This window comes from Ornithorhynchus anatinus, chromosome 3 (assembly GCF_004115215.2).
Source record: "Ornithorhynchus anatinus isolate Pmale09 chromosome 3, mOrnAna1.pri.v4, whole genome shotgun sequence".
Taxonomy (NCBI): Eukaryota; Metazoa; Chordata; class Mammalia; order Monotremata; family Ornithorhynchidae; genus Ornithorhynchus; species Ornithorhynchus anatinus.
Genome location: NC_041730.1, coordinates 134,725,037 through 134,738,970, shown reverse-complemented (window position 1 = coordinate 134,738,970; position 13,934 = coordinate 134,725,037). Strand labels below are relative to the sequence as shown.

General features: G+C 44.6%; 1 protein-coding gene across 1 annotated transcript in view; it reads left to right on the top strand.

Annotated features, from left to right (window-relative positions):
• The window catches only part of INPP5A (inositol polyphosphate-5-phosphatase A), a 524,295-nt gene that overhangs the window by 315,064 nt on the left and 195,297 nt on the right, over positions 1-13,934 (top strand). Inside the window, exons 7-8 of the mRNA XM_029060884.2 lie at positions 4,485-4,537; positions 10,618-10,737. Coding sequence (XP_028916717.1) covers positions 4,485-4,537; positions 10,618-10,737 — 173 coding nt within the window. The remainder of the gene's footprint in view (positions 1-4,484; positions 4,538-10,617; positions 10,738-13,934) is intronic.

Here is a 13,934-nt window from a genome sequence, read left to right as displayed (position 1 = left end):
TGCCACTTTCATCTCTCTCTCCCTCCTGCCTGAGCTTCGTAGGGTGGAATAAGCCCTGCCTGGGTCACCGTTTAATTTGGTCCAGCAAAATGATGGAGAAAAGATGAATTAAGGCTCTGTGTAAGTCATTATCAATCACGGTTTGCGTGCATTACTTACTGCTCACGGTGCGTTTTGACATTAGCCCTCCGTCACCTCGCTCCTCATGTTAATGTTGTCTGGGCATCCCTTTACCCCATGTAGCCGGGGTTATTTATGTAGCTAGCGCTTTCTAGAGGGTTTTCAAAGGTCAACACATGCTCCCTTGGGATGCTATTGACAAAGACACGGCTCAGGACTGTGCCAGCTCAGAAACGCGGGGTCTGATCGAGAGCGGAGCCATTTTGAGATTTCAGTCCAGTTTACGATTAAAATTTCTAAAAATGCCACTTGGTTCTGCCGCCTATGCATTCATGCCCCGGGTTAAAGACATTAGGAAAATAACAACAGACTTTTGAAGGTAGGTTTTCCTAATTTTCTGTTCAGAGGTATCTACTGAAACGTGAAGCAATCCAAATCTGGTTTAGTTTTGATATCTGTCAAATGATGACGGAGGGCAAAGCGGGGTCCTGAGTGTGTCAAGAGTCGGGTGTCTGGACCCTAGGGACGGTAACCACCTGATAGCTTTTGCCAATACCTGACAGGTTCTAATCCCAGCTCTGCCACTTTTCATTCATTCATTCACTTAATAGTATTTATTGAGCATTTATTTGGTGCAGAATAATGTACTAAACGCTTGAGAAAGTACAATATAACAATAAACGTTGACATTCCCTGCCCACAACGAGCTCACAGTCTGGGCGGGGGAGATAGACATCAGTACAAATAAATAAAATGACAGCTATATACATAAAGTGCTTTGGGGCAGGCAAGGGGGAAGAGCAAAGGGAGCAAATCAGAGCGATGCAGAGGAAGGGGGAGATGAGGAAAAGTAGGGCTTAGTCTGGGAAGGCCTCTTGGAGGAGATGGACCTTCAGTAAGGCTTTGAAGAGGGGGAGAGTGGTTGTCTGTCAGATTGGAGGAGAGAGGGCATACGAGGTCAGAGGCAGGACGTGGGCTAGGGGTTGGTGGCAAGACAAGCCAGAGATCAAGGCACAGTGAGAAGGTTAGCTCTAGAGGAGCAAAGTGTGCTGGCTGGGTTGTAAAAGGAGAGAGGTGAGGTAGGAGGGGACAAGTTGATGGACTGCTTTAAAGCCAATGGAGAGGAGTTTTTGTTTGATATAGAGGTAGATGGGCAACCCCTGGAGTTTTTTGAGGAGCAGGGTGATGTGTCCAGAGCATTTTTGTAGAAAAATGTTCTGGGCAGCAGAGTGAAGTATGGACTGGAGTTGTCTGCTCTATGACCTTTGGGAAGCCACTTCACTTCTCTGGGACTCAGTTCCCTCATCTGGAAAGTGGAGATTCAGACTGTGAATCCCATGTGGGATATGGACTGTGTCCAACCTGATTAGCTTGTAGCTACCCCAGTGCTCAGAACAGTGTTTGACACATAATAGGTGCTTTACAAATTCCATCATCATTGTTATTATTCTCATTATCATCATCAAACAGAAACTCTTGGCTCTTGGTATTTGTTAAGCGCTTACTATGTGCAGAGCACTGTTCTAAGTCCTGGGGGAGATACAGGGTAATGAGGTTGTGCCACGTGAGGCTCACAGTCTTAATCCCCATTTCACAGATGAGGTAGCTGAGGCACAGAGAATTTAAGTGACTTGCCCACAGTCACACAGCTGACAAGTGGCAGAGCCGGGATTCGAACCCATGACCTCTGACTCCCAAGCCCGTGCTCCTTCCACTGAGCCACGCTGCTTCAATCAATCAGTGGTATTTACTGGGGGTGGGCATACTGTGTGCAGAGCACTGCACTAAGTGCTTAGGAGAGTTGGCAACACTTTCCCTTCCCACAAGGAGTTTACAGTCTAGAGAACATATATATATATATATATATATATATATATATATGTATATATTCAGTCCCGTGGCTTAGTGGAAAGAGCCCAGGTTTGGGAGACAGAGGTCGTGGGTTCTACTCCCGGCTCCATCAGTTGTCAGCTGTGTGATTCTAGCTAGGAAGTCACTTAACTTCTCTGTGCCTCAGTTACCTCATCTGTAAAATGGGGTTTAATTCATTCATTCATTCAATAGTATTTATTGAGCGCTTACTATGTGCAGAGCACTGTACTAAGCGCTTGGGATGAACAAGTTGGCAACAGATAGAGACAGTCCCTGCCGTTTGACGGGCTTACAGTCTAATCGGGGGAGATGGACAGACAAGAACAATGGCAATAAGACAGTGAGCCTCACATGGACAATCTGATTTCCTTATAATTCCCCCTACACTTAGAATAGTGCTTGGCACATAGTAAGCTCTTAACAAATACCATTATTGAGAAGCAGCGTGGCATAGTGGAAAGAGCCTGGCTTGGGAATCAGAGGTCGTGAGCTCTAATCCCGGCTCCGCCACTGATCAGCTCTGTGACCTTGGGCAAGTCACTTGACTTCTCTGTGCCTCGGTTCCCTCATCTGTAAATTGGGGATGAAGACTGTGAGCCCCACATGGGACAACCTATTACCTTGTATCTACCCCAGCACTTAGAACAGTGCTTGGCACATAGTAAGCGCTTAACAAATGCCATTTTTATTATTATTATCCTCGCTTCTTTTCAAACACCCCATAGCTCACACACTTGGTTCCTCTCAAGTCAGCCTACTCACTGCATCTTGGTCCTCGCCTGCCTCTCCACCGACCTCTGACTTTTGCCCTCCTCCTTCTAGTCTTTAAAAAAATTAAAATGGTATTTGTTATGCTCTTACTATGTTTCAAACACTATTCTCAGCTCCGAGGAAGATGCAAGTGAATTATGTTGGACACAATCCTGTCCTGCTTGGAGCTCACAGTCTAAAATGGAGGGAGAACAGGAGAACTGAGGCATGGAGAAGTGAAGTGACTTGCCCAGGGTCACATAGACAAGTGTCAGAGCCAAGATTAGAACCCAGGTCCTCCGACTCCCAGGCCCAGGCTCTTTCCACTAGGCCAGTTTGTTTCTCCCCATCTTCAAGACCTTTCTGAAATCACATCTCCTCTTGGAGGTCTTCCCCAATTAATTTCTAATCTTCTCTCTTTATTTTCCACCCCCCAGCCACTCATTCAGCTCTACAATCAGTCAATCAGTCATATTTATTATTATTATGATTATGATATTTGTTAAGTACTTACTATGTGCCGAGCACTGTTCTGTGCTCTGGGACAGTTACAAGGTATTCAGGTTGTCCCATGTGGGGCTCACAGTTTTAATCCCCATTTTACAGATGAGGTAACTGAGTCACAAAGAAATTAAGCGGCTTGCCCGAAGTCACACAGCAGACAAGTGGTGGATCCGGGATTAGAACCCATTTCGTCCTACTCCCAAGCCCGTGCTCTTTCCACTAAGCCACGCTGCTTCCCCACCGCTTACTGTGTGCAGAGCACTGTACTAAGCAGTTGGGAGAGTATAATACAGCAGAGTTGGTAGAGTTGTTCCCTGCCCACCACGAGCTTACAGTCTAGAAGCGGAGACAGCTGTTAATATAAGTAAAATGAATGACAGATATGTACATAAGTGTTGTGGGGCTGAGAGAGTGTGAATAAATACTGCAAATCCTAGTGCAAGGGTGACATAGAAGGGAGTGGAAGAAGAGGAAATGAAGGTATTGTTGGGGAAGGTTTCATGTAGGAGATAATAATGTTGGTATTTGTTAAGTGCTTACTATGTGCAGAGCACTATTCTAAGCGCTGGGGTAGATACAGGGTAATCGGTTTGTCCCACGTGAGGCTCACAATCTTAATCCCCATTTTACAGATGACGTAACAGGCACAGAGAAGTTAAGTGACTTGCCCACAGTCACACAAGGAGATGTGCTTTTAATAAACACGTGGTTATGTGCCTAGTTTTTGACTCTATGCTTCATCCTTTCTGTAATTTATTTTAGTACCCCCTTTCCACCCACCTGCCCCACCACGCCTAAATTATAAGTACCTGCAGACAGGGGTCTTATCTAACTCTTATATTCCTCCAAAAGCATTATACAGTGCTCAGCACATGGTAGATGTTCAGTCGGTATTACTGATTGATGGTGATTATTCTTCATTTTTGAAAGCTGACCTGATTTGCCAAAATGTTCATTTGTCGTTTCCGTCTAGAACTCTCAAAACAGCGCAGTTTGTTTTGACGTATTGGTTCCATAGCTATATTAGAGGGAGAGGGAGAGAAGATGTTTTCTGCCAGTAATAAATGCTATTTTTGTGGGGACCTCTGGTATTTCATCAGGCTCATAAAACAACTGTGAATTTTGAGCCACTTGTGTCTTTACACATTTCCCGAGTGTTCACCTCTTTGCGTACTGTGCATCTGTGTGATCCTCCTCGCTCCATTCAAACTGTCTGACATTACCCGTTTGTTTTTCAGTGTAAATGGTCCAGAAAAGGATTCATTCGAACGAGATGGTGTATTGCTGATTGGTAGGTTATGTCCTGTTAAGAAATACCATTATCATTATTATTATTATTATTATTATTTCATGTTAGCTTGAGCTACCCTTTTCTCGAAACTTGCATTTGGATTTGCATCCTTTATTCCCCACCCCCACCCCAAGCCCCTTTGCCCTTATGTAAATATCTGTGATTTATTTACTTCTATTAATGTCAACCATGTTGATTGAGTGCTTGTTGTGTGCAGAGCACTGTACTAAGCGGTTGGGAGAGTACACTCTAACAGTAGAACAGACACATTCCCTCTAGACTGTGAGCTCGTTATGGGCAGGGAATGTTGGTATTTGTTAAGTGCTTACTATGTGCAGAGCACTGTTCTAAGCGCTGGGGGAGACACGGGGGAATCAGGATGTCCCACATGGGGCTCACAATCTTAATCCCCATTTTACAGATGAGGTAACTGAGGCCCAGAGAAGTTAAGTGACTTGCCCACAGTCACACAGCTGACAAGTGGCAGAGCTGGGATTCGAACTCATGACCTCTGACTCCAAAGCCCATGCTCTTTTGTTGTTATATTGTACTTTCCCAAGCTCTTATTACAGTGCTTTGCTCACAGTAAGCACTCAATAAATACTATGAATGAATGAATGAATGGATGAATTCCCTGTCCACAGTGAACTTACAGGCCATAGGGGGAGAAAGACATCTTAATATCTGGCTTCCCCTCTAAACTGAAAGCTTGTTGCGAGCAGGGAACTTGTCTACCAACTCTGTTATATTGTACTCTCCCAAGCACTTAGTACAGTGCTCTGCACACATTAAGCACTCAATATATACCTCTGATTGACTGACTGAACTAGTCCAAATCATTGTCATTATCATCAAATGCCATCGAGTCATTTCTGATCCATAGCCACTTTGTGGACATATTTCCTCCAGAATGTCCTATCTTCACTCTTCTGTAGTCCTTCTAGCTCATGATTTTTAAAACCTCCTACCCGTTACCGTTTTCACAAATGACTTTTAAACAAAATTATTCCCCCTTTCCTCAAGTATACACGTAATTACACCAAATTGATAACTCTTTCTACATCTTACAGGGAGGGATGCAGACTTAGATGGTTAATTGTTCATTTTGCACTGTCACCACACTCTAGAAGTTGATTTTGTGATTGTATAAAGTTTCCGGATTCATTTTCATCAAGCTGCGTCCTTGCTTTATTGTTTTTTTACTTCTGTCTAAGAATGATATTTGGTGAGAATCTTTCCCCATTTGTCAAGAGGGACTGTTTCTTCATCAAAAAAAAAACCCCAAAACAAAGAAAAAACAAAAAGACATGCTTAGAGCCTTCTTAGAGTCATCTGGAAGCAACATGGCCTAATGGATAGAGCATGGGCCTGGGAGTCAGAAAAACATGCACTCTAATCCTGGCTCTGCCACTTGTCTGCTGTGTGGTCTTGTTCAAGTCACTTCACTTGTCTCTGTCTCAGTTACCTTGTCTGTAAAATGGGGATTAAGACTGTGAGCCCCAGGTGGGACAGGAACTGTGTCCAACCCGATTTGCTTGTATCCATCCCAGTGCTTAGTACAGTGCTTGGCGCACAGTAAGCACTTAAATACCATTATTATTATTATTATCATCATTATTAACAAACCAAATACAGTTCCAGGGAAACAATGCTGTTCTAGAGGCATAAATGTTGACCATTTCCAATTGCTTAATACTCTGCACACAGTAAGCACTCAATAAATGAAATTGAATGAATGAATTTCAGTGATAGCATCCATTGGTTTCGTTTCCAGGGATGGGTCTGTTTTCCATGGAAGACAGTCTTGAAGTTTCATAACTTGAAGGCAGTCAATCAATCATATTTAGTGATTGATTGGTATTTATAAATGAAGAAATAATCCTTTCCCCTTGCCAAAAAGCTGGTACAACAAAAAGCAGGTGGATTATTGATGATCAGATCTTTCATCAGTGCCAGCGCATCATTTCTGGGGGGTCCATAGGACTCAACTTTGAGCCAAAATTATGCTTTATTTACCCTGACATTGGGGTAAGACATATAGTAAACCAACAACTCACTGGATCAATCTTAGGTCATCCACATTTAGGGAATCAATCACTGGTATTTATTGAGCGCTTACTGTGTGCAGAGCACTGTATTAAGCACTTGGGAGAGTACAGTATAACAGAGGTGGTAGACACATTCCTTACCCACAAGGAGTTTGCAGTCTAGAGGGAAAATGTGAGAACCACCATAAAAACAAAAAAAATTATTATTGTTAATAATAATGGTATTTATAAAGCAATTACTATGTTCCAGGCAATGTGCTAAGTGCTGGGGTAGATACAAGCAAGTCAAGTTGTACGTAGTCCCTGTCCCACCTGGGCTTCTAGTCTCCATCCCCATTTTATGGATGAGGTAAATCTGTAGGCCCAGAGGAAGGGAAATGACTTGCCCAAGGTCACACAGCAGACAAGTGGCAGAGTCGGGATTAGAACCCATGACCTTCTGACTCCCAGGCCCATTCTCTACCTACTATCCTATGCTGCTGCTCATCAAAGCTACTCATCACATCACAATGGAGAACAGACTTTATGTTGGCACAAATCTTTTAGGATTGTGAGACTGGCAGTGGCTTTTTTCGCAGCATGTTCTTAGAACACAAATGACAACTGGACATTATTGAAAAATATTAGGTTTTCACCTTTGCCGGATGTCATGTAGATTAGATGGCACAGAGCTAGCTGGGACACCCTGAAAGCATGGATTGTAAGATGAATTTGGATTTTCCACCTCCAACCCATCCCTCCCCATTATTCTTTTTTGGGTTGGGTTTTTTTCTATGGTATTTGTTAAGCGCTTAATATGTGCCAGGCATTGTACTAAGTGCTGGGGTAGATACAAGTTAATCAGGTTGGACACAGTCCATGACCCACATGGGGGTTCATGATCTTAATCCCCATATTCCAGATGAGGTAACTGAGGCACAGAGAATTGAAACCAGTTGCCCAGGGTCACACAGCAGACAAGTGTGGTGGATCCAGGATTAGAACCCAGGTCCTTGTAACTCCCAGGACCCGGCTTTGTCCACTAGACCACACTGCTTCTCTCTCACATTCAACTTTCTTGAAAATCCTATTTTTTTCACTCTAACAAAAACCTCTTTCTTTTCAACTGGGGACAGTTCCTCTCTTTTCTTTCCCTGTTTTCCTTAAGGTCCACCTATGGAGAACCTTTCCCTTCTCAGGAAATAATAAAAATAATAATGATGGTATTTGTTAAGCGCTACCTATGGGCCAGGCACCATACTAAGCACTGGGGTAGGTAATCACAATTATAGTATTTGTTAAGCATTTACTATGTGCCAGGCACTGTACTAAGCGCTGGAGCGGTTACAAGCAGATCATGTTGAACACAGTCCCTGTCCCACGTGAGGCTCTCAGTCTTAATCCTCATTTTACAGATGAGGGAACTGAGTCCCAGAGAAGTGAAGTTACTTGCCCAAGATCACGCAGCAGACAGCAGCGGAGCCAGGATTAGAACCCATGACCTTGTGACTCCCAGGCCCATGCTCTAGCCACTACTCCATGCTACAACCAAATCGAGTTGGACACAGTCCCTGTCACATGTGGGGCTCACAGTCTCAATCCCTATTTTACAGAGAAGCAGTGTGGCTCAGTGGAAAGAGCCCGGGCTGGGGAGTCAGAGGTCATGAGTTCAAATGCCGCCTCTGCCACTTGTCAGCTGTGTGACTTTGGGCAAGTCACTTCACTTCTCTGGGCCTCAGTTACCTCATCTGTAAAATGGGGATTAAGACTGAGCCCCACGTGGGACAACCTGATTGCCTTGTATCCTACCCAGCACTTAGATCAGTGCTTGGCACATAGTAAGCGCTTAACAAATGCCATCATCAACATCATGAAGTAACTGAGGCACAGAGAAGTGAAGTGACTTGGCCAGTGTCACACAGCAGACAAGTGGCAGAGCCAGAATTAGAACCCATGACCTTCCGACTCCCAGTGCTCTGGCCATTATGCCATGCTGCTTCTCTAGGGTTAGAAGCGTTAGAATGCCCATTAAAAATTATCCCCTGTCCCTCCTTTGTTTGACAGGAGCTCCTTGTGAACAAGGATTGTGTCTTCTAACTGTTTTATTCCCAGCATTTAGCTCAGCCGCCATCTCGCCAACATTATATAAGTCGAGAACTCCTCTGCTGATGCCGTTTCCTTAGCGTGCCTGGCTAAAGAAGGGGCTACTGGGAGGCCTGCTGACTTAAAAACTGGACAGCCTCTCTCCTGCCCCTCAAGCAGCCTGTTGACAAACAGATCAGTTGATTCCCTCACTTCCCTCCCAGCCGTAAAAGAGAAATACAATTCCCTTTTTAGGGACTAAGAGTGCATTTGAACTAAAGGTTTATTTACAGAATAGACCAGAGTAGGCAGAAGTAATAAAGAGATCTTATTTTTCACTGGATATACTGCTCAAGTATTTTCAGTCATGTAATAATAATAATAATTGTGGTATCTGTTAAGTGCTTACTCTGTGCCAGGCACTGTATTAATAATAATAATAATAATAATAATAATAATAATGTTGGTATTTGTTAAGCGCTTACTATGTGCGGAGCACTGTTCTAAGCGCTGGGGTAGATACAGGGTAATCAGATTGTCTCATGTGAGGCTCACAGTCTTAATCCCCATTTTACAGATGAGGTAACTGAGGCACAGGGAAGTTAAGGGACTTGCCCACAGTCACACAGCTGACAAATGGCAGAGCCGGAATTCGAACCCATGACCTCTGACTCCAAAGCCCGTGCTCTTTCCACTGAGCACACTGGGGTGGATACAAGGAAATCGATTAGACGCAGCCCTGACCCGCATGCGGCTCACAGTCTTAATCCCCATTTTAGAGATGAGGTAACTGAGGCACAGAGAAGTGAAGTGACTTGCCCGAGACCACACGGCAGACAAGTGCAGAGCTGGGATTAGAACCCACGTCCTTCTGACTCCCAGGCCCGGTCTATATCCACTACGCCATGCTGCTTCATTTCTGGTCTAGCACCTGATTCCGCTACGTTATTTTGCTAGAACAAGGTGGAAGAGTGATTGGGGGCACAGTTTCCATAAAAGAGCTGCGAGTTGGTTATAATCCTCCTGCATGCTTTCAGGAGTGCTGTTTTAGGGAAATAACAGGATCGAGAAGTAACGTGGCCTAGTAGGAAAAGCGTGGGCCTGGAAGTCAGAGGACCTGGGTTTTACTCCCGGCTTCACCACTTGTCTGCTGTGTGACCTTGGGCAAGTCACTTCACTTCTCTGTTCCTCAGTTTCCTCATCTATAAAATGGGGATTAAGACTCGGAGCCCCATGTGGGACAGGGACTGTGCCAACCTGCCCCAGAGCTTAGTACAGTGCCTGCCACAGGATCAGCACTTAACAAATGCCATTATCATTGTCATTGTTTTTATTATCATCTGTGGGTACAGAATGCTGTCAGTGCATTGTGAAGCAAAATTATCCCTGCCAAAGCATGGAATCACCGTCCACTAACAAAATAAGCAGTGTATTCAAAGCTAAGTAATAATAATGTTGGTGTTTGTTAAGTGCTTACTATGTGCAGAGCACTGTTCTGAGCACTGGGGTAGATACAGGGTCATCAGATTGTCCCACGTGAGACTCACAGTTAATCCCCATTTTACAGATGAGGGAACTGAGGCACAGAGAAGTTAAGTGACTTGCCCACAGTCACACAGCTGACAAGTGGCAGAGTCTGGATTCGAACCCATGAACTCTGACTCCCAAGCCCGGGCTCTTTCCATTGAGACACGCTGCTTCTCTAAGTATAAAGATTACTTCGTCCATAAAATGGGGGTTTAGAATGTGAGCATGTAGGATGGGGACTGTGTCCAACCTGATTTATTTGTGTCCACCCCAGTGTTTAGTACACTGCCTGGCACATAGTAAGCACTTAAAGATTATTATCATTATCATTAATAATAACAATAAGGGGAAGGGATATGATGAGAAAGGAATCATGTGGTCTTTCCGTCTAGTATTCTTTGTTTTACGCATGTAAGCTTACCGTCTTTTCCCTTTCGGTTGCAGTGCCTTTGACTTGGTAAACATCCATCTTTTCCATGACGCTTCCAATTTAATTGCGTGGGAAACAAGTCCGTCGGTGTACTCAGGAATACGACATAAGGCTCTTGGTTATGTTCTCGATAGGTATGTATTCGACTCTACCACTCTCTTAGCCGCTTCTTCCCTTGTTGTGTTTCAATAATTTTACAGTTGGTGTAGGAAAATTTATGCTTTTGTATTAATAACGTTGGTATTTGTTAAGTGCTTACTATGTGCAGAGCACTGTTCTAAGCGCTGGGGGTGATACAGGGTCATCAGGTTGTCCCACGTGAGGCTCACAGTTAATCCTCATTTTACAGATGAGGTAACTGAGGCACAGAGAAGTTAAGTGACTCGCCCACAGTCACACAGCTGACGTGTATTTTCCTCAGCGAGTCAAGCAGTCAGTTACTGATACCTCAGTGGTATTAATGGAGCGCTTACTGTGTGCTGAGCACTGTGCTAAGCACTTGGCAGTGTGTAGTGCAACAGAGTTGGTAAGCACATTCCCTGCCTTCAAGGGGCCTATGGTCTAGAGGTGGAGACAATGAAATTAATCATGGCTCTTAGCAAAAATGATCGGGGGCTGAAGGGGGAGGTGAATATCAAGTACTGAAAGAGTATAGATCCAAGGACGTAGGTGAGGCAGAAATGAGGGCCTAGTCAGGGAAGGCCTCTTGGAGGAGATGTACTTTTAGTAGGGATTTGAAGTTGGCAGCAGTTGTTGTCTGTTGTGTGTGTAGAGGGAGGGCATTCCAGGCCAGAGGAAGATGTGTTCAAGGGGCGGCCAACAAAATAGAGGAGATTGAGGTAGAACGGTGAGCTGGCACCAAAGAAGTGAATTTTCCTTATCTTTCAAACTGCTTCTATGTTTTTATTCTATCGTCGGGTCTGTCACCAACCCCCACCCCGAACGGATTCTCGGATTGAGTTTAGTACGGTGCACTGCACGCAGTAAACACTCAGTAAATACTATTGATGATTGAGCGTGTTTTGGGAGGCAGGGACTGTGTCTGATTGTTGTGGTGGTGTTTGTTGAGCACTGGCTGTGTATGAAGGCAGCAGCATGGAAAGAGCCCGGGCTTGGGAGTCAGAGGTCATGGGTTTGAATCCTGCCTCTGCATCTTGTCAGCTGGGTGACTGTGGGCAAGTCACTTCACTTCTCTGGGCGTCAGTTACCTCATCTGTAAAATGGGGGTTAAGAGTGTGAGCCTCACGTGGGACAACCTGATGACCCTGTGTCTACCCCAGTGCTTGGAACAGTGCTCTGCACATAGTAAGCACTTAACAAATACCAACATTATTATTATTTTTATTATTAAAAAGGACTTTGGGTCAGTTTGTGAAAGGAAGAGACTGTGAGCCTGTTGTTGGGCAGGGATTCTCTCTATCTGTTGCCAAATTGTACACTCCAAACGCTTAGTACAGTGCTCTGCACACAGTAAGCGCTCAATAAATACAATTGAATGAATGAATGAACGTTAATGGAGGAACAGTTTGTGAGAGAGTAGAGCACAACTCCAACTATTGGAATCAATTAATCAGTGATAATTATTGAGTGCTTACTATGTACTAAGTGTTTGGGGGAATACAGTATGACAAAAGTAGCAGACGCAGTCCCTGTTCATAGCAAGCTTACATCTGCAGCATGGTGTAGTGGAGAGAGCCCGGGCCTCGGAGTCAGAAGGTCATGGGTTCTAATCCCGATTCTACCACTTGTCCGCTATTTGGCCTTAGGCAAGCCACTTCACTTCTCTGGGCCTCACTTACCTCAGCTGTAAAATGGGGATGAAGAATGTGAGCCCCGTGTGGGACATGGATGTTTCCAATGGGATTTGCTTGTATCCACCCTAGCGCTTAGTACAGTCCCTGGCACATAGTAAGTGCTTAACATACCATGATGATTATTGTCATTATTATCTGGAGGATTGACAGGATGTCGGGGAAGGGCTGCTCCGTCCTTCTCTCAATTCGTCCTGCCACTATTGTGCGGAAAAAAGAACAGTCAGTCTTTCAGTCGATCAGTGGAATATGTTGAGTGCTTACTAGGTGCTGAGCACTGTATTAAGTGCTTGGGGAAGTAACAGTACAAGTCAGTTGGTAGACAATTGGAAGTTGGGAGAACGTACAGTCTGTAAGGGAAGACAGGCATCCAAATATGTAGGGTTAGGGGAAATGATAGAGTATAAGGCTATGGATGTAAGTAATAATAATAATAATTGTGGTATTTGTTACAGTGCTTACTGTGTGCCAGGCACTGTTCTAAGTGCTGGGGTATGTCCCGCATGGGAATCACAGTTTAAGTAGGAGGGAGAACAGGAGAATTGAGGCCCAGAGAAGTCAACTGACTTGCCCCAGGTCACACAATAAGCAATAAGCAGAGCCAGGATTAGGCAGCATAGCCTAGTGGCAAGAGCGCAGGCTTGGGAGTCAGAGGATGGGGGTTCTAATCCCGGCTCCTCCGCTTGTCAGCTGTGTGACTTTGGGCAAGCACTCCACTTCTCTGGGCCTCAGTTACCTCATCTGTAAAATGGGGATTAAGACTGTGAGCCCCATGTAGGACAATGTTATGATCTTATTGATCTACCCCAGGGCTTAGAACGGTGCTTGGCACATAGTAAACACTTAACAAATGCCATCATCATTATTATCATTATTATTATTATTGTTAACCCAGGTCCTCTGACTCCCAGTTCCTTAGTCTTTGTTTTTTCAGTGCTTATTGTGTACAGAGCACTTGCGAGAGTACTGTTTAACAGGGTTGGTTAACATACTCCTTGTCCACTAGGAGCTTAGAGTTAGGGGCGTCCCTTGTCTGGACACCCGGATGTAATAATAATAATAATAATAATAATAATAATAATGATTATGGTATTTGTTAAGTGCTCACTATGTGCCGAACACCGTTCTAAACGCTGGGGGAGATACAAGATTGAACACAGTCCCATTCCCACGTGGGGCTCACAGTCTTAATCCGCATTTTACAGATGAGGTAACTGAGGCACTGAGAAGTCAAGTGACTTGCCCAAAGTCACACCGCTGACAGGTGGCAGAGCTGGGATTAGAAGCCGTGACCTCTGACTCCTAAACCCAGGCTCCTTCCACTGAGCCATGCTGCTTGTAGTGGATAGAGCACAGGCCCGGGATTCAGAAGGTCATAGGTTCTAATCCTGGCTCTGCCACCTGTCTGCTCTGTGACATTCGGCAAGTCATTTCACTTTTTTGCGCCTCAGTTGCCACATCTGTAAAATGGGGAGTAAACCTGTGAGCCCTGTGCGGGACAGGGACTCATCCAACCCGAT